The sequence below is a fragment of the Orycteropus afer genome, unplaced genomic scaffold (genome assembly GCF_000298275.1).
Source record: "Orycteropus afer afer isolate SDZICR_OR568_19922 unplaced genomic scaffold, OryAfe1.0 scaffold00416, whole genome shotgun sequence".
Classification (NCBI taxonomy): domain Eukaryota; kingdom Metazoa; phylum Chordata; class Mammalia; order Tubulidentata; family Orycteropodidae; genus Orycteropus; species Orycteropus afer.
Genome location: NW_006922003.1, coordinates 2645410 through 2671135, shown reverse-complemented (window position 1 = coordinate 2671135; position 25726 = coordinate 2645410). Strand labels below are relative to the sequence as shown.

The 25726-nt window shown below is 34.4% G+C and overlaps 1 protein-coding gene across 1 annotated transcript in view; it reads left to right on the top strand.

The window, feature by feature from the left end:
* Nucleotides 1-25726, top strand: part of CEP290 (centrosomal protein 290) — a 145070-nt gene that overhangs the window by 65637 nt on the left and 53707 nt on the right. The window contains exons 27-40 of the mRNA XM_042782692.1: nt 4542-4747; nt 5521-5672; nt 7478-7589; nt 8404-8859; nt 9888-10052; nt 11012-11119; nt 11344-11478; nt 12904-13170; nt 13708-13815; nt 14202-14401; nt 17150-17363; nt 19021-19158; nt 21355-21576; nt 22088-22210. Coding sequence (XP_042638626.1) covers nt 4542-4747; nt 5521-5672; nt 7478-7589; nt 8404-8859; nt 9888-10052; nt 11012-11119; nt 11344-11478; nt 12904-13170; nt 13708-13815; nt 14202-14401; nt 17150-17363; nt 19021-19158; nt 21355-21576; nt 22088-22210 — 2606 coding nt within the window. The remainder of the gene's footprint in view (nt 1-4541; nt 4748-5520; nt 5673-7477; nt 7590-8403; nt 8860-9887; nt 10053-11011; nt 11120-11343; nt 11479-12903; nt 13171-13707; nt 13816-14201; nt 14402-17149; nt 17364-19020; nt 19159-21354; nt 21577-22087; nt 22211-25726) is intronic.

Sequence of the window (25726 nt, the reverse complement as noted above, 5' to 3'; positions counted from 1 at the left end):
GTTGTTATGTGCCGTCGAGTCGGCCCCGACTCATAGCGACCCCTCCTTGGGTTTCCGAGGCAGTATCACTACGGAAGTAGGATTGCCCAACCTTGTTACTGTAGTAATAGAAAATCATTAAGATCCTACTGTTATTGTTATGTGCCGTCAATTCAGACATGACTCATAGCGACTTCCGAGGGGTGTCACTGCAGAAGTAGATTGCCCAACCTTCCTTCCAAGGAGTGGCTGGTGCGGTGCGTCTGGTTAGCAGTTAAGTGCCTTAGGCACTACGCTACCAGAGCTCTCAAGATCCTACTAGTAAATGTTTTTCATTTAAAGTTCCTTTTCTATACCAGATGAAAAGGAGGTATGTTGATAAAAATAAACTCTAAACTTAAAAGTTTAATTTAGCAGGCACTTGATGAATAATATCCTATATTAATCTATACTCAATTTTTGTTTTCTGTTCTTAGATTAGATTTAATGAAATCTTGTATGTTAAAAATATGTGACTAAGCATTAGCTATTTTGAATCATTTAAAGATTTTTATAACTGGAGATAATTTTGAAATATGTATGTTATAAAAACTAGTATTATGAGTTCTTTCACCATATGTAAGGTTACATTAGGAATTTATATCATTTGATAATTTTAAATGAAAAGTTCTATATAAAACAAAGAAAATTTGAAAAGAATTTATATTGCTCATAGTTTCATTACAGTAATATCACATTTTATATTACCTCATATGTGCTTGCATGTATTACATACTTTAGTATGATAAAGTTTTATTATTTACTGTATTCATTTAGTAGATATCAAAAATATTTTGCATGTTGTATTCATCACTTATAAATGTAACATATCCATGTAATATTTACTGTTTTGTGATTAAATCAGCAACTTACCCTACTGCCATCAAGTTGATTCCGATTCATACCAGCTTTATAGGACGGAGTAGAACTCTGCCCCATAGGATTTCCAAAGCTTTAAATCTATATGGGAGCAGACTGCTTCCTCATTCTCCCGTGAAGCAGCTAATGGATTCGAACCACCAGTCTTTTGGTTAGCAGCTGAATGTTTTAACCACTATGCCACAAGGCTCCTTGATTAAATCACTAGCATTTCTTATTTTTGTTACTGCTTATAATGCCACAGTGAACTTCTTCATGTGTATCTAAGAGAGCTGTTACTGTGTCAGAGGTTATTAAAATCTTTATGACTCCTGCTAGTGCTTTCCCATTGTTCTGGTTGCCTAGTGCCACTCTGACAAGAATATACCACAAATGGGATGGCTTTAACAAACAGGAGTTAATTCTCTCACAATTTGGAGGATTTAAGTCCAAATTCAGAGTGCCAGGCTCTAGGGGCTGTGTGAAAGTCCCTTGACCTTGGGCTTCAGCTCTGCCTCTTGCTCCCAGCCCACTGAAGCTAGAGGCATCTTGTCACTCAGGCAGCTAGTGCCTGCTGATAGGGCTAACAAGCCCAAGGTTGACAAATAAAATGACACAGTCCCAATGTTACCAAACCACACGGCACACCATTAATTCAAGTCCATTGTACATCCCAAGGTCAGCAGAGCATGGCAGGCTGCTGAGTAACAAGATGGCTACATGCAGGGTCCAAGTGTGCCATAAGTTAGAGACCATTCCCCAAGGCTTCTGCTTATATATAGAAAGCAGACCACATCCCAAAGGCAGTACTCAGCTGCTTGTGGTAGATCCCACCATGGAGTTGATTACCAGTCTCATCATGGGGAATAACTACCACCAGCTGCCCAGCCACTCAACCAGGCCCAGCCAAGTTGACACACAAACATAACCACCACACCCATATTAGTTTTTCTAATGGTTATCCTAGTTTGTGACATTTTGACACTTTTATCTCACTAGCATTGTGATTTGTCTTTTTTAAGTAAATTTGCTGCTTTAGGTCAGGCGTTTTTATTTCCAAGACCTAGGGCTTTAATGCTTTTCAAGTTTAAATTGGTAACTGACATGTATGGTTTAGAGAGACCTAACATTTGGAAATCTAAGGTAAGCTAATTTTAGAAATGTAATTTTTAATTCATCAAGAAATTAAATGTGAAAGAAGATATCTTTCAACCAAGATATAAAAGAGTAGTATATATAGTTCCATCAGATTTTTGGTTCATTTTACCTTAACTCTTTAGTAAGTACTTATTGTCCTGTAGAAATTCCTTAATTTCTAAATACCCGAATCTCTTCCACACATGGGTTTATATGTCTGAAGTTTTAAAAGCTTTTCATGTTGATGACTAACCTATTTCTTTCAGCCCTGTGACATGCCTCTCTTCATCATCAGAGTTTAATACAATGTAGAATGGGGAGGGGTTTTGTGTTCTCATATTACTACAATTTTTTTCTTTCATCCAGGGTGCTTAAGATTGCCTGAATGAGTCTCTATTTCATAATGGGCTGGTTTCCTAATGCTTTTAGCCTCTTTTGGTAATCTGTACTTTAGTTACATGATCAGTGTTTGCAGCAGCTTTTCTATGATACTATATTTTCAAGATACATACAGAACAGAGTAAAGTGCTTTTTCAAAACTGAGGTAGACACCAGAACAGTTGTTTTATTCTTCAAAAAAAAAAAAAGGCTAGTATTTTGAGAAAACTCAGTTATGAAACTCAAACTTGTGAAGCTAGAAAAATAGGAGGACGTTATTGGTGTCACAGAGGATATTTACAAATTGAGTTGCTGCTTGGTTCCTTTAAATAACTCATTTCCCTAAGTGTATAAATTTTATTTGGTTCTCTAAAATGAGAAAAAAATCTTTACTATTTTTTATTTTCTGGAGCATATCTTTTTTTTTTTTTTTAATTGTGATTTGGGTGAAAGTTTACAGAGCAAATTCACCTTTCGTACTGCAGTTCGCATACACTTAGTCTCATGACATTGACTGCAGTCTCCCACAGTGCAATTGCTCTTCTCCTGCTTCCTTTCCATAGCCATCTCTTCCCTGTGTCCTTCCCTCCCATGCACCCCTGCCCCGCAAGCTGTCTCCCTGTGCATATACAGCCTTTCTAGTCTCCCGTGATTGATCTCTTCAAGGAGTGTATCTGCCTAATGTAAATGTTCATGCCTGTCTTTTGTTTGTCTGGAAGCCACAGGAGTGGGTTCAATTCCAGACCTGAAGGGCAGCTAGGGGCCCTAGTCTCAGGGGTTCCATCAGGCTCTATCAGACCAGCAAACCCGGTCCCTTTTTGGAGCATGTCTTTTATGCAAAGCAAAAATAAAACTTTTCTCCCTTCCTGCAAAAAATGACCATGTAACTAGTGACATTTCTCTGTAGTGCCTTTTTATGGTAAATTGGGAGGTTTTAGTTTTCTTTATATTTAACCACAGATTTTTGTGTCAAAAGAAAGGCAATACAACTACATATATAAAATTAGGGTGTAGCAACTAGTTAAATAATGTAAAATATTTGAACGATACTCCAAAAAACCCAAAGTCACTATGTAGAGTTGGATACTACTCATAGCAACCCTTCCTTGGGTTTCTGAGGTGTTATCACTACAGAAGTAGTTTGCCCAACCTTCCTTCCGAGGAGTGGCTGATAGGTTTGGACCGCCAGCCTTCTGGTTAGTAGGCAGATGCCTTAGGCACTACACCACCAGAACTGAATAATAACTCAATGCAACGCCGTGCTGTTGAGTCGGATCCGACTCACAGTGACCCCTCCTTGGGTTTCCGAGGCAGTATCACTACAGAACTAGGTCACCCAACCTTCCTTCCCTTCTTTCTGAGGAGTGGCTGGTGGGTTTGAACCACCAGCCTTCAGGTTAGCAGTCAAAAGCCTTAGGCGCTATGCCGCCAGAGCTCCTTGAATGAATGATATTAGAGGTATACAAAATCCAAATAATATGCATGATTAAAGATCATATTTGGAGATATCCTTCAATCATAAGCCTTCAGATTTTTATACTTTACAACTTGAGTATGTAAGACTTTAAAATCAAGTCACTGTTCATATTCACAAAGTAGTGTTGCTTCACTGCATCTCTTCTCATCATCATATTTCCTTTCAGTTATATGTATATTTACTATATTTTTGATTTCCCATAAGTCCTTAATATCTTACTTCAAAGATGTTATAAGGAAAGGGACCTCTGGTGGCATAGTGCCTAAGGCACTTGACTGCTAACCAGAAGGTTGGCGGTTCAAACCCACCGGCCACTCCTCGGAAGGGAGATGGGGCAATCTACTTCCATAGAGATACAGCCTCGGAAAGCCAAGGAGGGGTCACTATGAGGCGAATCGACTTGACAGCAGTGAGTTTTTATAAGAAGTTTTTGTTTTATTTTCAAATTATTAAATTGATGAAAAACATTGAGTTCCAGAGACATTAAATGAGTTGTTCTGTATTGTACATGAAGGGCATAGCAGAGCAGGTCTAGACCCTAGATATGTCATTATTCAAAGTTAGTGTGTTTTCCACAGATCTGTATTGCCTCCTTATATAGAATATCTGAAATATCCTCCATAGGCTTTTGATATATGCAGCATGAGATTGACTTAAGTGTTATTGCATACAGGAAATGACTCTAACATGGACAAGACCAAGAAATCAATAACCAACAGTGAAATTGTTTCTATTTCAAAAAAAATCACCATGCTGGAAATGAAGGAATTAAATGAAAGACAGCGGGCTGAACATTCTCAAAAAATGTATGAACATTTAAGGACTTCATTTAAACAAATGGAAGAACGTAATTTTGAGTTGGAAACCAAATTTGCTGAGGTTTGAAATTATAATTTTTTCATGCAATTAGTGAGCACAGAATCAGCATTGGTAGGCATTGTATTATTATTGTTAAGAGGTTTGATGGTATCTGTGAAGTAGTATATTATTATAGTGCCTGTGTTTCATGTAATAAATAAATGATTTCTTTTTAAATCTGAATGTTTAAAAACAAAGCAGATGTTTCTGTGAATTAGTTCTTGTTTCTCACCTACTTTATATTATTGCATTTAATGTGAAAAAATTTATTATTTGTTTAATAATGGAATTGCTTTCTGCTACCATCTTTTCATTTAACAAATATGTATTGAGTGCCTGTTACTTGCTAGGCACTGTATAGGGACTGAGACTATAGCAGTAAACCAAATAGACAGTAATCTATGCCCTCGGGAAGTTTATAATCTAATAGGTGGTTTTAGACTTTTTTGAATGTAATCAGAGTCATTAAACTTCTTGGCAGTTAATGCCATTCACAGATATTTTAGTTGCCACAAAATATAGCAAAACATTCCAAGCAAGTTAAGAAAATCAGAGGGTCAGATATTACTAAATAAAAAATTGTCTAATAAAGCTTACTTTTGGTGGATTGAAATATAATTATTATTTCTAAACTTGGCCCCTGACTCTTTCCCCTCTCTAGTCATCTAATTCAGTATCTGAACTAATGCAGAGTACAGAAGACTGCAGTATCACTGCATTCTGAAAGTTAAATTACGAGGAAACCTTTGCCAAGGCACTATGTCTGAACATTTTTTCATGTTCCCTTTCCTCAGCTTACTAAAATAAATCTGGATGCACAGAAGGTGGAACAGGTGTTGAGAGATGAGTTAGCCGACAGTGTGAGCAAAGCAGTCAGTGATGCTGATAGGCAACGGATTCTAGAATTAGAGAAGAATGAAATGGAACTAAAAGTTGAAGTGTCAAAGTAAGTACAGGCAACTTTTTATCCAGTTTGATTTTAAGTGTCTGCTTGAATTTATCTTTACGGAATGTAATTATAAGTACATAAGTATAATATTCTTTGTAGCAAGTGATACTGGTTTCTTTTTTATAAGAAAGAAGTTAAGTAATATAAACAAGGTTGGTATTCAACAAGGTTAAATAATATAGAAGAAGAATTAACCTCTTAAGATTCACATTGTTTCAGAATCTGGGTAGTATTCTGGAGCACTGAAACCACTGAGGCCTAGTCCCGCCACATAGTCATTTTTTTGATGGGGAGAACAATCACTTAATTTATTTAATCTTAAACTTAGTTTACTTGAACTTCAGTTTCTTCACTTTAATAAGGCCATAATAGTGCCTCATCTACCTGTTTTATAAAGTTGTTGTAAAAATATAATGAAAAATTCAGATTTTGACTTAATTTATATTTATTGTGCATCTGCTATATACTAGGTAGGCGCTGTTCCATGTATTAAACATATATTAACTCATACAATTTAATAACCCTGAGGTAACAGTATTGTTTTCATTTTACGTGAGGAAACAGGCTCAGCTAGCTTAGAACACAAAATCTATGTAAGGACTAAATATTGTGTGCCAAATAGAGGCTGTGTGTTCATTCTTCTTTGTAATTAGCTGCTTTGTGGTGTGCCCACAAGTTGATTCTGAGTCATAGTCCTGGTGACACAATGGTTAAGCACTGAGCTGCTAACCAAAAGGGGGGTGGTTCAAAACCAGCATTTGCTTTGCAGGAGAAGAGACCTGACAATCTGTTCCCATAAAGATTGCAGCCTAAGATATCTCATGGGGTAGTTCTGCTCTGTCCTATAGGGTCTTTATGAGAATTTACTGCTACTTTTATAGAAAAATATGAGAAGCACTGACTTAACTGTCAAGCACAAATAACTAGTTAAAAATGATTCCTGTGGCTTACCAGAAAGTATAGTCCATTATTCCCAGCCTTTTTCATTAAGGACTCCTTTATTTGTTCTTCCTCTGTCCTCATGGAACTCAGTTTTTTGAAATGAAGTAATTTGTAATTATTAATTTTATTTTGTTAGTCAAAAGTTTAAATAAGAGATGACTTCTGGTCAATGTAAGAAAACCAGGTTTATCAGTCATACTTAGCTACATTTGTTCTAGCCCAAAGCAAAAAACACTTTTCATTTCACTTTCCCTGTGTTATTTCATCACAGTAGTCATATGGGAAATTGAAGGATTTATTACTATCAAGCTCCTTTTTTGTAATCTTAGTAAAGGCATACTTTGCTTTTATTCATATTTCTGATAAATTATAAATTGAAATAAATCAGAACATACCTTAATCTACCTGAGGTATATAGGAATTTAAAATTCCTGTATTTTTAACTCTACAGTTATATCAGATGGGCCTATTTATTATTTTGTTCTAGTATATCATGAAGGAAAAAAAAAGTGTGTGAGAAAGGTTCTTTGGCCATACACATTTGGAAAAAGATACAATTAAATCCACTTTTAGATAATTATTTACTTTAGAACTTCTTAGACTTTTTGATACAAATACTATGTGTTATGAATTTTCGGGGGGGAATGGAGTATTGGAATGGAGTTTTTCATAGAACATTGTTTAAGCTCTTAGAATTAATGTGTTTTATGACACACAGTTTAGGAAACTTTGCTTTAATATTTCATACTAAAAAGAGATGCTGGAAACTAGTGACTTTTCCAGTGGTCTAGAAATTTGAATTATAATATTCACTTAGAAAATGTACTCAATTGTTCCTGAATTATGTTATCACTATCTAGACTGCGAGAGATTTCCGATATTGCTAAACGGCAAGTTGAAATTCTGAATACACAGCAACAGTCCAGGGAAAAGGAAGTAGAGTCCCTCAGAATGCAACTTTTAGACTATCAGGTATGTGAGTATTGGCACTTACAGATGTAATCTCCTTTCTCTTAAATTTACGTTAGCTATTGGGATGACTTTAGAGTTTTATCTGCAGATAGGCCCACCATAGGGTCCTATTCTTATTAGTTAGAGTCAGATTAGAAAAATCACTTTTAGCTTGAAATACCATCCATAATCCAGAAAACTATTTAAGTGTCTGTAGCTATATCATGCTAGTTATTGATCAAAGTTAAGACGCTGATAAATAGTAGTCATTCACAACAATAGTTTATATGTTGTTGTTGTTGTGGTTATGTGCCATCGAGTCGGACATGACTCATAGAGACCCCTTCTTGGGTTTCCGAGGCAGTATCGCTACGGAAGTAGATTGCCCAACCTTCCTTCCGAGGAGTGGCTGCTGGGTTTGAACCGCCAGCCTTCTGGTTAACAGTCAAGTGCCTTAGGAACTATGCTACCAGAGATATATATATTTATATGTAGTTTTCACAAATTCACATATAAGATTTTTAGGATTAAAAATAATAACTATTACATCATTTTTAATATGAGACTAATATTGTTATTTGCATATGTAAATTAAAAAACCAGTAATATCCCAACATTTAATTAGATGTGACATTTGGATTTTTAACATGTTTGATTCTGTGGGTTTTTTCTTTGGTAATTATTTGTATTAAAGCAGTGTTAGATTTTTATAGGCTCCAATGTACCATTGTTTTAAAATTTTATGTAGTAAATTGTCATTTTTAAATCCACGATAAGTTCAATTGGAAAACTTTGGAACTTACTACAAATATGTATATATTTTTTTTTAAATTAGGCACAGTCTGATGAAAAGGCACTAATTGCCAAGTTGCACCAACATATTGTCTGTCTTCAAATTAGTGAAGCTACTTCTCTTGGTAAGTTGGAGTCAGTTACATCTAAACTGCGGAAGATGGAGGCTTCTAATTTGCGCTTAGAGCAAAAACTTGATGCAAAAGAACAGACTCTCTATTATGCTCGCTTGGAGGGAAGAAATAGGGCAAAACATCTGCGCCAAACAATTCAATCTCTGCGACGACAGTTTAGTGGAGCTTTACCCTTGGCACAACAGGAGAAGTTCTCTAAAACAATGATTCAGCTGCAAAATGACAAACTTAAGATAATGCAAGACATGAAAAATTTTCAAAATGAACATAGAAATATGGAGAAGAAAACGCTGGAAGTGGAATTAAAGTTAAAGGGCCTAGAAGAGTTAATAAGCACTTTAAAGGATTCCAGAGGAGCACAGAAGGTAGGCCACTGGTTTAGGGTTAGTACTTCCAAAAGTTACTCAGTAATTTTAAGCTCTTCTAGTATGTACCTATATGAAAAATGATTAGTATATGACCAACAGTATATTTGCTAATTTTGATTTTATAAATTAGGAATTTTGATTCTTGAATGTGCATTGTTTGTTAAAAAAAGAACTTTCTAAACAAAAATTTAGTAAAAATGTTTATATTATATGAGATGAAAAAATTTTAAATAGTAGAAACCTTCATAATTAATTCATTAATTAAGTGTTTATTAAAATTATTGTTAGCCATTAGTGGTTGTATTTGAAATCTATTCTTTATAGCTTCATAAATATTAGCTGCTTAAAATTATTTCTAAGAGTAGATCTATATTTACTTTTTAATATAATGCATTTTTTACCTCCACTTGATAATAAATTAAATGAAATACAATTATTTGGCAACTTAATCTTACTTGCCAGGCTGGAAATACTTAGGATTTCTATTTTTTGAAAGTAAAATTAATGTTATAATGCCTTGCACAGTAAATTAAGTGCTTAATAAATATATGACGGTGGTGAAAAACTGAAAGTATATGTTAATAAGGAGCTCTGGTAGCATAGTGCCTAAGGCACTTGACTGCTAACAAGAAGGCTGGCAGTTCAAACCCACCAGCCACTCCTCGGAAGGAAGTTTGGGCAATCTACTTCCGTAGTGATATCGCCTCAGAAACCCAAGGAAGGGGCTGCTATGAGTTGGGTTCGACTTGACGGCACACAACAATAGCAACAACAACAACATATGTTAATAAACTATATCTTAATCCAATGTAATTTAACAAATGTTTTATGTTAAGATCTCACGTATTACAAAAGAGCATTTGGAAGTTCTAAATAAACTCAGCTATGTAGCTTGACTGAAAATAGTTGTGTGTGTTATTTTATTATAGGATATTGTTCATTAATTTCAATTAAAGTCGTTAGGATTTGTGGAGAAATTATTTATACAACATTCATATTTATATATGTAACTTGTAAATCTTTAGGTAATCAGTTGGCACATGAAAATAGAAGAACTTCGTCTTCAAGAGCTTAAACTAAATCGAGAATTGGTAAAGGATAAAGAAGAAATAAAATATTTGAATAACATAATTTCTGAGTATGAGCATACAATCAGTAATCTAGAGGAAGAAATTGTGCAACAGAACAAGGTTTCATTTTATCTTTTTTTTTTTTTTTTTATTAAAACATGAAAATTGCCTAAGTGACTACATTATTCTCCTAATTGAATATAGCTCCTATTATTGTGTTATAATATATTCTTTTCCTAAAAACTATTCCAAATATGTATATTTATTCAGTTATTATAATTGTGGTTTTAATTATAAGAAATAATGCATGAACTTATTTCATATGTTGGTTTTCAATTTCAGCATTAGTTACTTGACTGTTCATAGTTTCTGCTGACTCTCATTGTCAGAATAGGAAAAGATATCTTGATGTAGATAAAGCATGCACACTTTAGAAGCAGAAGAAATTCATCAAGCACTTGCTTGCATCAGAGATTTTGTTGCTTTTTCTCCCTAGATTGTTCTTATCCCAGATACCTGTATTGTTTCCTCATATGTCTTACTATATCAGTGCAGCTTTAACTAACCACTCCATATACAACAGTAAATCCTACCATCATGATTCCCTCCATAAAGATTGCCTGGCTTCATTTTTTTTTCCCGTGTATTACTGCTTTCTTCAGGATGTCCATTTTTTTCTACCTGTCACTATCTGATATATTACATAGCTACTTGCTTATTTATTGTCTGTGTACCCTTGCTAGAATGTAAGTCTCATGGTGAGAGGGACTTGCTTTTGTTCACTGCTGTGTTCTTAATGCCTAGAATAATCCCTGACAAATAGTATCTGTCATTAAATATGTGTTGGATGAATGATGGGTGGGTGGATTGAAATTCTGACTTCACATCTCTCTATCTCTGTGCTGTTAGGCAAGTTAGTTTACCTCTCTGAATTTGTTTTCTTTTCCATAAAATAAGAATAATCGTAGTGACCTTAAAGGATTGTTGTGAGGAGTAGATAAAGAGATATATGCAGAGTTCCTGTTATATGCCTGTTCTTCTTTGCATGTATGTATCTAACACAGATTGCCTTTTTTCAGTTTCATGAAGAAAGACAACTGGCCTGGGATCAAAGAGAAGTTGAGCTGGAACGCCAGTTAGACATATTTGACCGTCAACAAAATGAAATACTAAATGCAGCACAAAAGGTATGAATGATTCTAACGTATGATTGTGCAGCCTCTATAGCATGACCTAAACTGTTAACTCATAATATATTTTCTAAAGTCAAATGTGATTTTAACTGATGTTATCTTTTTACATTTAAAATACAAATGGAGGTTCACTTATGTTTTGTTATAGTTACAAAAATTAACATTGCTCTTCTCAGTGCTGGAACTGCTTTTTTTAAAAAATTTCTAATTCTTAACAGTTTGAAGAGGCTACAGGATCGATGCCAGACCCTAGTTTGCCCCTTGCAAATCAACTTGAGATTGCGCTGAGAAAAATTAAGGAGAATGTTCGAATAATCCTAGAAACAAGAGCAACTTGCAAATCATTAGAAGAGGTAACCACATAAATTTGTATTCTAATTAGAGTATTACTGGGTATGTTTGTATAATTTCTAAATAATCCTTAGTAGTGAGGGCAGAACACAGAATGATAAATAGTACCTGTTGCTAATTCCACTCGCCTTTCCTCTCTTCTGTTCTAATAGTCAATAAGGAACAGCAGATGTGCCTATTTTGAATTCACTAGCCAATCACTACTTCTCATTTTGGGGGCATACTGATCAGTAATGCTAGCATGAAGGGAAAGACAAGGCCGTTTAGTTGTAGTTTTATGAGCAGTATAGGTGACCTTTGCTGTGTGATCAAGAATCGATTATTTTCATCTTTGTTTTGTTTTATTTGAAGTGCATGTTGTATACTGCACTCTGGATCAATTTTCAGCTCATTCCTTTTTGTGGGTGGTAAAAGGGCTTGAAGATAAACTAGAAATTACTTTTCTTTTGAATCTAGGTCTTGAATTGTTTAATAGGTGATCAAATCAAATCAACCTTCTTTATTAAATTATCCAGAAAATTATATAAACTGAATATGATTTTCATTTTACTTTCCATCAAAACATGTTAGCTGTAAATACACTTTAAAATAATTTTACAAGTAAAATTATACATTTCAATTAATTGAAAAAACTAAGATTTCCTTCATTATTTATAACTAGACTTGTCATATGTGTGAATTGGCACTGAGTTACTTGATTTAAAACATCTGTCTTAATCCTAGTGAAGCGTAAACAACCTTCCTCTGTTTTATTTTAATAAACTGTAGATTTTATCATAGTGAGTCGTTGGCTCTGGCCTCTAAAGTAACAATTTCAGAACTTAGCTGACTTCTGTGGATTGTTTTTCTGGTAGTCTGACAGTCGGTGGACCTAAATATAAGGAATGATTTATTAAATTTCCTTTCTAAATCTAACATGCATTTCTAGTTCTAATAGAGCAAGATCTAAATAAGTAAAAGGCCTAATTAAATTTCATCTTTAGCACAAGGACATTTCTAAGATGTGATATTCTTATAACTAAATAAAATGTTGTTGTTGGTTGTTATTTGCCGTCGAGTCAGCCCCGACTCATAGCGACCCCTCCTTAGGTTTCTAAGGCAGTATCACTATGGAAGTAGGATTGCCCAACCTTCCTTCCGAGGAGTGGCTGGTGGGTTTGAACTGCCAGCCTTCTGGTTAGCAGTCAAGTGCCTTAGGCACTATGCTACCAGAGCTCCCAAATAAAATATACATGCAAATTACTGTGAGTGTGCTGTTATATAGAAATATAATAAACTTACTTAATATCAGATGGGTATTATAAGTATTATGTGTAAAGTAAAGTGAAACTCCTGTTTTTGCTTCAAACCAGTCTTTCTAAAGTTCAGACAAAGCATTGTTAAAGGAAAAAAAAATATATTTAAGAATTATTATTTGATCATTACAGAAATTAAAAGAAAAAGAATCTGCTTTATTATTAGCAGAGCAAAATATTCTTTCAAGAGACAAAGTAATCAACGAATTAAGGCTTCGATTACCTGCCACAGCAGAACGAGAAAAACTTTTTACTGAGTTCAACAGAAAAGAGATGGAACCACAATATCATCATACATTAAAAATTGCTCATCAGACCATTGCAAATATGCAAGCCAGGTTAAATCAAAAGGAGGAAGTGTTAAAGAAGTATCAACATCTCCTAGAAAAAGCCAGAGAGGTATTTGGTTCTATTATGTTGTGCTATTTTATTATCATGTTTCTAATAAAAAACCAAATATTATTCTGCCCTGAAATGGTAGTTCATTTCTTCCTCTCAAATGAGTCTCTTTAGGAATTATGACTTTATATGATTGAATTATAGATCTGTCAATAAAACTGACAGTTTATGAACATGTATCTTTCTGTTAGGGACTGACTAAATCAGAAATAGCTGCTAGGATAAGAGCATATGCTTTGGAAAAATTACAATTAAGTTAGTAGGTAAGCATTGAGGCAGTAGGTTAGAATGAAACCTGTCACACTGGTTATCAGTGGAAACCATATTTCCTGGAACTTTGTGAGGGGTGGAATTTAACACTTTTAAATTTTTCTGAAATTAAAACGGGAAAACGTAATGAGTACATATTATTCTAATGTTCAGAATAAATTATGATATAAAGCTGGGATTGAAAACTAATAAAATATTTATGATTTTTAGAATGTGAATTCATTTGAATCACAATTTAAGATGTGACTGATTTTTTTTATAAAACAGGAGCAAAGAGAAATTGTTAAGAAACATGAGGAAGACCTTCATATTCTTCATCATAAATTAGAACTACAGGCTGATAGTTCACTCAATAAATTCAAACAAACAGCTTGGGTAAGGGTCTATCTTTTATTGATTTTTTTTTTTTTTTTTAATATTATGGTTTAGGTGAAAGTGTACACATCAAATTAATTTCCCATTCAACAGTTTATATTTAATTTGATACTTTATGTTAGACAAATAACAGTAAAATATTAAATAAAATTAATCCAGTCAGCATTTGTTGATCCTCCATGGCATGTGGCACTTTGTTAGGCGTGCTGTGCATACAAAGAATAAAGTCTTTATTGTCTAAGGTTCTATCTTCTTTAAACCTGCATTGCCTATTATATTGTTGATTAGATGCTACATTTTGATCATTTGAGGCCTAAAATTAAAATATGCAGTATGTGTGATGTTGATTTCTAAATGTCCATGACTAATACATTCATATTTCATAGGATTTAATGAAACAGCCTCCTACTTCAGTTCCAACCAACAAGCACTTCATTCGTCTGGCCGAGATGGAACAGACAGTGGCAGAGCAGGATGACTCTCTGTCTTCACTTTTGATCAAACTGAAGCAAGTGTCACAAGATCTAGAGAGACAAAAAGAAATCACAGCATTAAAAATCAAAGAATTTGAAAATATTAAATCAAGGTAAGTCTTAGAAATGTATTGTTATCAAAATAGACAAATGGTAATGTTGTTGTTCTTTATTATAAAGAGAAATGTAAGCATTGGCTGTGCCAGGCACTACTCTAAGCACTTTATGTGTATTACCACATTTTATCCTCACAACACATTAGGACATACGTTATTATTTTCTTCATTTTTCAGATAGGAAACTGGACCATAAAAAGACTCAGTAACTTGTCCAGGAGGAGGTAGGGGCACCACATTTGAATCTAGTCAGTCTGACTGAAGCATGGACCAATTTTTTGCCCTTGAGTTTCCATTTCTTCACATATAAAGTGTGAATGACAGTACTTACCCTGGCTCTTTCAGGGTGATTATGTGAAAATTAAACTACTGCCTCTCAGTATAATTGAAAAATTATAAATTGAAAATTGAAAAATTAAAATATAAATATAAAACTCTTGCTTATTGATATAATTCATATACCTATAACAGTATCTGGGACATAATAGAGGCTCAGTAAATATTTGTTAACGACAACAGTTCTGGTTACTTAGTACTGCTCTGACAAGAAAATATACCACAAATGAGATGGCCTTAACAAACAGGAGTTTATTCTCTTACAGTTTGGAGGGTTTAAGTCTGCGTTCCAAGTGCCATGCTCTGGGGGCTGGGTAAAAGCCCCTCATCCTTGGGCTTCAGCTCTGCCTCCAGCTCCTGGTCCACTGAAACTAGAGGCTTTTCTTCAGACAGCTTCTGGCTGCTGAGTTTGGCAAGCCCAAGGTTGACAAGTGAAAAGATACAGTCTTGATGTTGCCAAACCACATAGCAGGCCATTAATTCAAGTCCATTGTAAATCCCAGTTTTGGCAGAGCATGGAAGGCTGCTGAACAACAACACAGCTACATGTAGGGTTCAAGTGTGCCATAAGCTAGAGACCGTTCCCCAAGGCTTTTCCTTACATGCAGGAGGCAGCCCATATCCCTAGGCAGCTACTCAGCTGCCCACAGGAGATTCTGCCATGGAGTTGATTACCAGTCTCATCATGGGGAATACTACATCCAGCTGCCCAGCCACTCAACCAGGCCCAGCGAAGTTGACACACAAACTTAACTACCAGAACAGCTTAGCTATATTTTTTGTTATTAACCATAGTGACTATTGAGGGCTCAACAATATTCTATATATTAGAAATTTTAAGTATTGCACAAAGTGTCAGAATATAAATTTTAAACCCAAACTAGATTTACAATTACTCATTTTTTTAATCATTATAGCACTCTCTCTTTGGGCTTAGATTTTCTTATCTCAAATATGAGAAAGTTGAAGAAGTGCTTGACCTGTAATATCCATCCCAACTCTGAAGCTCTTCCTATCTCTATGATTCTTACTTATCCAAGACCCTTCAGGGAAAAGTCGCACTATTTTTGCTTTAATAAGGATATGCTGCTTTTAAAAAATTATTCTCCAAAATAAACTGGTTTAGCAGTAGCATGTTACAGATTCAGTCTTTTTTCTACACTTTATTAAATTTTTTCAAGAGATTTTATTTTTGATATAGTATGTTTCTTGTCATGTCTCAGCATATAAAATTACTTGTGCTTTGAATCTAATTCCTAGGTGTAGGAAGTAATCAGCCTTTGAAATTACCATATAAATGTCAATTTTTACCACATGAAATACTTGAAGTCATCTTTTTGTATCATACTCTGTCATTCAATGCTTAAAATGAGCTTTTATCCTCTGTATTTACATTGATGTCTGTATTTTAATGTACCTTAGGAGACTGTGATTTCTTCAGTGAAACTTGATTATTTTTTCAATTTGATGATCATGTAAAGTTAGACTTCAGGTTTTCACTGTAAGTTACAAATCCTAGAAAGTATAGAGTTTATAACTTAACACAATCTTCCCTTTATTACTCAAAGTTTAATAATTTGAATCCCCATATTGATGACATTACTGATCTACTGTCTGTGTGCACAGTGCCCTAGATACAGTTCAGTTCATCAGATTTATTAATGCTTAATGAGCAGTACGGATTACTTGAGTAACTATTGATAGTGTCAATTTATATATATTATATATAACATATGTAATATATATATTATGCATATACATATACATGTTAACATAGTAACAGTTACTTTGGAATCATAAGTTAATAATACATGTGATTTCTGAGAAAATTTATAGTCTGCCTTTATAACATGACAATATAGAGTAATAATGGTTCTTGTCTAGGGTTAATTTTGCCTTCCCAGGCGACATTTGGCAATGTCTGGAAGCATTTTTTATTGTCACCACTAGGGAGCACTGTTGGCATCTTGTGGGGAGGGGCTGAGAATTCTGCTATGCATCATACATTGCATAGGACATCCTCTAACAACAAATAATTATTGCATAAAAAATGTCAATAGTATAGTTGTTGAGAAATCTTGATGTAGAGGAAGAAGTCATACCTTATTGGAAAATGCTTAAAATACTCTTTTTTGTTGTTGTTGTTCATTTTCTATATTTGACTAGAGCCACAAAGTAACACAATATTATTGTCAAAAATAGTAGACAAAAACTAGAAGAAAAAAAGTCTGATTTATGCTAAGCATAAGAGAAGTTAAGTGGAATCAAGAATTTTTCTTTTTTTGGATTTTTATGTCTAATCAAGACTTAGGTTGTAAGGATACTTAAAATTTGTTCTTTGTAACATTTGTAGCAGTCAGAGAAGTGCTATTTGCACATCTATTAAATATATTTGTTTGCTTATATTAGACTCCAAGAAAACCATGCAAATGAAGTAAAAAAAGTGAAAGCAGAAGTCGAAGATTTAAGGTGTCTTCTGGCCCAATCACAAAAGGAATCACAGAGTTTGAAATCTGAAATTCAGGCTCAAAAAGAAGCAAATTCTAGAGCTCCTACAACTACAATGAGGAATCTAGTAGAACGGCTAAAGAGTCAATTAGCCTTGAAAGAGAAGCAACAGAAAGTAAGTAACAACAGAAAATTATCAACATACAGGAGAAACGGGTGGGAGATTGCTTTTGTAAGGAGCTCTGATGGTGTAATGGTTCAGTGCTCAGCTACTAACCAGAATGTTAGTGGTTCTAACCCACCATTGACACCATGGAAGAAAAGACCTGGTGATCTGCTCCCATAAAGACAGCTTACGATACCCTGTGGAACAATTCTGCTCTGTCCTATAATGTGGCTATGAGTTGACATCAACTTAATGACACTCAGCAACAACAGATTGCTTTTAGAGAAGGTTTGTAAATTTGTAAACAAAATGGTAATACTGTGATAAAAAAATATGAGCCTTGTCTAACGCTGTTAAACAAGGTCTTTCCACATAATAGTTTTGAATAGGTTTATTGATAGTTTTTTATAAATTCGATGTCCAGTTTTTGTTTTTAAGTTGTTTGTCATTTATCTGATTTGTGGGTTTTCTGTAGGAAGTGCAGTGATGTCTGAATTACTTTATTTCTCACCTTTTCTGCTGATATTTTAACTATAGTTACTGGGGGTATACTATTTTGAAAGTTTGGAGGATTAAGAAGGACCTGAATTAGTGATTCAGTGGTAGAATTTTTGTCTTTCATGCAGGAGACCCACGTTCAATTTCTGTCCGATGTACTTCATACACAGTCCTCACGTGCCTGTCAGTGGAGGCTTACATGTTGATACGATGCTGAGCAGGTTTCAGCAAAGCTATTAGACTAAGATAGACTAGGAAGAAAGGGTTGGTGATGTACTTAAGAAAATCAACCATTGGAAACCCTGTGGATCATAACAGTCCAACCCACAACTGACCAAGGGGATGATACAGGATTCGGAAGCAGGAAGTATTTGATTCTGCTGTGCATGGGGTCATCATGAGTATGGGGCCCAATTTATGGCAACCAGCAACAGCAGTAGTGAGGAAGAGACAATAAAGATGTGAGTCACAGAGATAGTCTTGTGAGAAGGTGTTGGCCAGTAGATTATCTGATTTATTAGGTTTCTTCATTTATGTCCAATTGTGTATGTTCAAATTGTTTTAGAAAGTATAACCAACACCAGACTCACTGCCGTGGAGTCGGATCCGACTCACAGCGACCTCTCCTTGGGTTTCCGAGGTGGTATCACTACAGAAGTAGATTGCCAAATCTTTCTGAGGAGTGGCTGGTGGGTTTTTGAACCACTAGCCTTCTGGTTGGCAGGCAAATGCCTTAGTCACTACACCAGCAGAGCTCTGTTTTTTTATACTAGCTTGAAATTATTGGCAGTTTTTTCTTCTCCAATCCCATAATTTTCCTTGTTTACTTAAAATCTGTTCACTTCAAATGGAAGGATTTAAGTAAATATCTAAACTTGAATATTTGAAAATAAAACATGCCCAATTTTTGTAGTACAAATTGTTTGATTTAGTTCTGGGTTATCAAAATAATTTTTTTCAAGATTCTGAATTTTCATAGCCAATTTGGAAAGAATTAAGCCTCATTATTAAAGGAAATTAATTTGAAAGAGTTGAATTGTTTTCTAATTCAGTTTAATTAAACACTGTATTTTAATATAAAGTAATAAATCTTGTTTATTTTTATATTATACATTCATTATAAAATACCAGTTTTTGTTAAGAAAATTTTGTATGTTGTAAATTTTAGGCACTTAGTCGAGCCCTTTTGGAACTTCGGGCAGAGATGACAGCAGCAGCTGAAGAACGTATTATTTCTGCAGCTTCTCAGAAAGAAACAAATCTCAATGTTCAGCAAATTGTTGATCGACATACCAGAGAGCTAAAGGTGAATACCAACATACACATTAATGTAACAGAATCCCTGATAATTCCCACTGGAAGAGAATTAATTTTGAAATGTAGTAATTTTGATAGTGGATAGGGAATTTAGTGTAATGAATTATTGGTAGACAGATATGCACACACACATAAACATTTTTGAAGAGTCAGTATCTTCATGGTACTTACACTATCATTGTACTGAGACACATCATCATATTATTACTGGTTAGAAAAGAATAGGCCGTTATGAGCTACTCTTCCTAATAAAATTGTATTTAAGAAGCATTTTATTTAGGAGTTTGACTTCTACAGGCATATCTTGGAGATATTGCAGGTTCGGTTTCAGACCATGCAATAAAATGCATAATGCAATAAAGCGGGTAACACAATTTTTTTTGTTTCCTGCTGTATATAAAAAGTTATGTTTATACTGTACTGTAATTTATTAAGTATGTAACAGCAGTATGAAAAGTTTGAAATATTGTGAGAGATACCAAAATGTGACCAGAGACACAAAGTGAGCACATGCTATGGGAAAAATGGTGCCAAAAGACTTACATGACTCAGGGCTGATACAAACCAATTTGTGAAAAATGCAGTGTCTACCAAGTGCAGTAAAGCAAAGCACAGGATAAAACAAGTGTGCTTGTGTCTTATAAATGAGGTGGATGTGTAGATTTTTTGTTTTTTGTTTCTTTTGTCTTATAAGAGTTTTCTGACTAGATTTTGGGAATTCATAATACCAATTATTTAACTTTCTTTTTTTTCCCCCCGAAATAGTTTATAGAAATCATGTAGTCCTTAAAACATTCAGCCCATATTGCTACCTGGCTTTGAAGTCTTTTTTAAAGTTATTTATTTGTTTATTGACAACATACTATTTTGTCTCACCATTAATTTTGGTGATTTAAACTTTTTCCAAAACATATATTTCATCATGATTTTCAAATTTATAAAGTTTTATACAGTATTTTCTGAGTAAAATGACAGAAATCTAGTCTTGATATGTTTTATTTTGTTTGTAATTTTCATTTATTCTTGGTTTATGTGTGCATATTTTTCATAAGTGCTTTGGAGTATAGAGACTGGATTTTACTCAAAATTTTTAAGCCACCTATGAGTCAGAAGAAGCTCTGGTGGCATAATGCCTAAGGCATTTGACTGCTAACCAGAAGGACGGTGGTTCAAACCCTCCAACCACTCCGTGGAAGGACAATTGGGCAGTCTACTTCCATAGTGATACTGCCTTGGAAACCCGAGAGGGGTCACTATGAGTTGTATTCAACTTGACGGCAGTGAGTTTTTTTAATGAGCCAGAAGTACCTGATGGCAATAGGTTTTTGGTTTTATTGTACCTATAAAAGGAGCACTTGTGGCTTAATGGTTAAGTGCACAGCTACTAACTGAAAGGTTGACAGTTCAAACCCACCCAGTAGTGGTGAAGTTCTCCTCTGTCACATGGGGTCGCTTTGTGTTAAAATTGACTAGATGGCACCTAACAACCACAGCATTGTACCTATAAAAATTATAAGCATAGAGGACAATAGAAAAATCCATTAAATAAATCAACATATAAGTAAGAAAGACCCTTTGTTGATGCCTTTTTTGTGCTTTTTTCTTAGCATGAAATTTCTTCTCTGAATTCATGAAATTCTTCACATTCTTTTTCTAAGACAGTTTGTTTTCCTTTAAATTGAATTACAATAATACTGATTTCCTTTTCTGACTATTTGACTTGATAGTCTATTCAACAAACTGTATATGAAGTGCCAGCCAGTGTTTCCATCACTGTTACTATGTAGGGCCACTAGGAAGTCCTTTCTAATGGCTTCCATATACTATACTGTCTGACATTATCCTTTTATATTTTGTCCTTGCAAAGTAAATTAAACTACCTGAAGTCAGAGATTGTTTTATGGTATTCTTTTAAAACATTATACGTCAGTGTTTGAAACATTGCCTTACACATGGCTATGTACTTAATTAAATAATTAAGCCATAATAAAACATTTGGTTACTTGATAAAATTTTGTTTCTTGATGTTCATTGAAGGTAGTATATTTGATGTATTTTATTTCTTGTGTACTTAACAAAAATTTAGATTGAAATTTTCTTTTTACCAAGTGTTATATACACTTTCAGGCTTATATTGCTTTTATCATTGATACTTGGTGAATATTATATTTTTATCCTTTATTAGTCACAAATTGAAGATTTAAGTGAAAATCTTTTAAAATTGAAAGAAGCTTTGAAAACAAGTAAGAATAGAGAAAACACACTAGCTGAGAATTTGAATGACTTAAACAATGAACTGCAAAAAAAACAAAAAGCCTACAATAAAATAGTTAGAGAGAAAGATGGACTCGATCAAGAGAATGATGAACTGAAAAGGCAAATTAAAAGACTAACCAGTGGATTACAGGTAATTTTATATTTGATTGTGATAATCTCTGATTTATCATTTATAGGTAGTACTTTATTCCTGGTTTTTATTCATTTATAATGTTTGTGGAAAATAGCTTTCAAATCATTTTGTTTTGTGTAACTAAGTCCATCATGGGAGCTCTGGTAGCACTTGACTGCTAACCAGAAGGCTGGCAGTTCAAACCCACCAGCCACTCCTCGGAAGGAAGGTTGGGCAATCTACTTCCATAGTGATACTGCCTCGGAAACCCAAGGAGTGGTCGCTGTGAGTCACGTCTGACTCGATGGCACATAACAACAACAACAACAACAATTCCATCATTGAACTCTGTTGTATTTATACATCATAACTTATTAAAATGCAGAAAGTGCTACCATTTTATACTTACATAATAATATCATTTATGACGTATTGTTAGCAGTAGCCTCAGAGTGTCTGTAATTGCAATTTTAATTATGTTTTTTTTTTTTTATATTCTAAACTGTAAAGAAACATCTATATTTTTCAGGGCAAACTTCTGCTAGATAGTAAACAAAGTTTAATTGAAGAACTCCAAAAGAAAATTAAAAAGTTAGAAAGCCAACATGAGAGAAAGGTAGATGAAGTGGAGATAAAAACCATGAAAGAAAAGGTATGTAAAGAAGCATACTGGCTAATATGTTTGAAACAGTGATAGACTAAGTTAAAGGGGTAATTGCTGAATAGATAATCTCCTGTATTAATTTGCAGATCTGTGTTACTGTATAAGTGGAAGGAAGTCTGAGACATGTTTCTGTCCTTCAGGAGTGTATATTCTCTTGGAGGAGGCACATACAATAATGTTATTCTCTTATTTGAGTGTTACTACTTCATCATCTCCGTATCATCTTCCTGATGGTATAAATAACTCCAGAATCCCATTATGCCTTATATGTCCAGGTGCATTTATCACTCTCACCCAGCATAATTTTCTTACTTTTTTTCTTTTTACCTAAGCTGTTACTGCTGACCTTTGGGAAAGGAAGATGGATATTTTAAGCCCTCTGCTTTGACGCAGATGTGTGTGTCATTTCTCCTTCTGAAGTCTGTCAACTATCATTTCAGGGTGAACAAAGTTATTTGCAATAGACTCAATATGTGCAGTAACAAGAACCAACTCTTTTCAATAGATTCATTTTATGATGTGGGAGAAATTGCTTAACATTTCCTCCTATATTAGCTAGTAAATGGCTTTGTAATAAAAATTACTGATAGAAATAATCAACCCAAAGAAATCCTAAAAATTTTAGGCTGAAATGCATGTCATTTAATTTGCTGTGAATAATAAACCGAACACTTCAATCTTGTTGGTAATATTGAAAATATCATAAATGATCTGAAAAAATAGTTTATTTCAATATTTGCCACTGAATTAGATCATAATGGGGGAGCTATGGTTAGGAAAAACTTTTGTTGTAAAATTTACCCAGCTTATATAAAATAACTTCAATAACAAGAAAATGAAGTGTTTTTAATAGAAAGTAGGTAATGGAATTAAAATTTCTTAATAGAGTATAGGTGCCCTGGTGGCACAGTTAAAAGTTAAAGGGCTTAGCTACTAACTGGAAGGTCAGTGGTTTGAACCCACCAGCCCCTCAGTGGGACAAAGCTATGGCAGTCTGTTTCTGTAATGATTTACAGCCTTAGAAACGCCATAGGGCAGTTCTTCTGTATCGTATAGAGTCTGTATGAGTCAAAATTAACTCAGTGGCAGTGGGTAATATACTCAAAAAACAAAACAAAAACAAAAAAAAACTTTCCGTATGAAAATTCCTCCCAGTCAGTATGTACTTGATGAAAACACTTGTGTTTATATGCATGAAACTACAACATACTTGGTGTGAGAAGCTCTGCTGGGGAGGCCTAAGAGAGAAAAATATACTTACCCTCTGGGCTACCTCTTCTCTGGCTTCCTACTTGGGAATAGTGCTGATTCTTGTGCACCACCTTCTAACTTGGTTGTTGTCAGAATACCTCACTCGCCTTGTGACCTTTTTCTGGACTCCTGGCCTCTGTAATTTCAGCTTACTCTTCCTTAAAATAGAAATAATACTATTTGCATTGTGTATTTCTCAAGATTTTTTTGACAATCAAATGAAATAATATGAGAAATACTTTTGTAAGCCATAAAATTTATGCCAATATGAGATATTATTAAAAATAACTAGAGGCAGGATGAGAACACAGAGGCTAACACCACTATTGAAATCCATATCTCAGTATGGACCTGTATCTCAGACTCTACAGGAAATATTCTGTTAGTTTTCACACAGACAGACATTTCTAATTTATGAATATATTCATATTGCATGTTTGGAAATTTCAACACCTTTTTCCTCTATTAACAGTGTTTATAATCTGCTTACAAGTAACAAAACACACCCCTATTCCTTTCAGTCTTATTCTCCTAATTCTGCTTTACTTTTCTTCATAGGATTTATTATTACCTGACATACAAAATATTTGTTTATTTTTATATTAATCTTTTGTTTTTCCTCCTTAGGCTGTAAGCTTTGATGGCAGGGACTTGGCCTATTTTGTTCTTTATTGTATCTCCAGAATCTGGGACAGTCCTTGGCGTGGGAGGCTGTTGATACAAGAGAATATGAAAAGAAGACTTGTATTCCCATCTTGTTCTCTTCCTTCTTCCCTCAGACCCCTAGTTAGAACAAACCCTTGGTGACATTGGCCTTTGCTGTTTTTGTGCTCATCTTTAAACTCTGTCAGCCTTGCTTCCTCTCACTTTTACTTTGTAAGCTGTTGTCTGGTCGGACAAAATTACTCAATTCCAAAAAAGTGCTCCATGCAGCAGAGTTATTAACTTTTGCCCTAAGCAGATGTTTACATTTCTGGGGGTACAGTAAAACCTGTTTATATTTCAGAAAAAAAGATGCTAATAGCTATCAAGTATTTGTGAAGTTTTTAATTTTTAAAAAAGATACTCGTTAGCTGAACTAAATGAGATAAAAAAATTGGTCAGTGTTGGCGATGATAGCCATGGTAAGGCAACATCCCGTAGATGGACGTTTGACTTTAAACCATGGTTCTCAACCTTACCAACCCTATATCTCTTTTTTATAATAAATACAGTATTTCATAATACTGTATGTTTTGAATGGAATTCATTGTTAACATAAACAACATGTATAAGAATTTTCAAATATATCAGTATAAATGTCCTAAAGGAAATGTGAAGGACAAATAAAAGGAAAATAATTTATAACCAAGTAATATTTTTCAGTAAATCAGTGTTCTGGCATGGCTGCACTAGAAAACATAACAAAATAGTCATGTACTTGCAGCTTTACTTATGATTAACATGTGAATTCAAACCTACAAATGAAGACTGATCAAATGTGTTATATAGGCCATTCATGTCACAATGGCATTCCCATTTGTAATTTGATTTCCAAAGTGGTAAACACTTGTTGGTACAGTTCTCAGCAAAAGGATGTCTACAGTCTTTCCTGGATTTTTATATTGCCACTGTATTCCTAGAAAATTCCAAGAATTTATCAAAAGAATTTTAAAATTACAAGGAGTTCATATCTGGAATGGAGATGAGTTCTTAGCTTAGATAATGATGAGTAGAATTTTTAGCTATATAAATGTCAGTAGGACATTCAGTAGTTGTATAGGACATTGGACTGTTCTGCACTACTTGGGCCACTTTATTTCAATTATAACACATCATGACACCCACATCCTGAAGCTCCCTAATTTCATTCCTTGCTTTTTCTTTTTGGTAGCACTCGTCACCAGCTAATATAGTACCTATGACCTGTTGTTATCTACTTGAGTCCAACTCATAGTGACCCAGTGGGGCAGATTAGAATTGCTCCATAGAGTTTCCAAGACTAAATCTTTACTGAAGCAGATTGCCACACCTTTCTCCTGTGGAGCTACTGATGTATATGAACTGCTGACTTCTTGGTTAGGAGCCAAGCGCTTAACTAGTGCTCCACCAGGGCTCTTTCTAATATAGAGCAAACTCACTACCATCGAGTCAATCTTGACTCTTAATGACCCTTTCTTGGGTTTTCAAGGTGGTATCTCTTTGGAAGTAGATTGCTCAGTCTTCCTACCAAGGAATGGCTGGTGGGTTTGAACCTCCAGCCTTCTGGTTAGC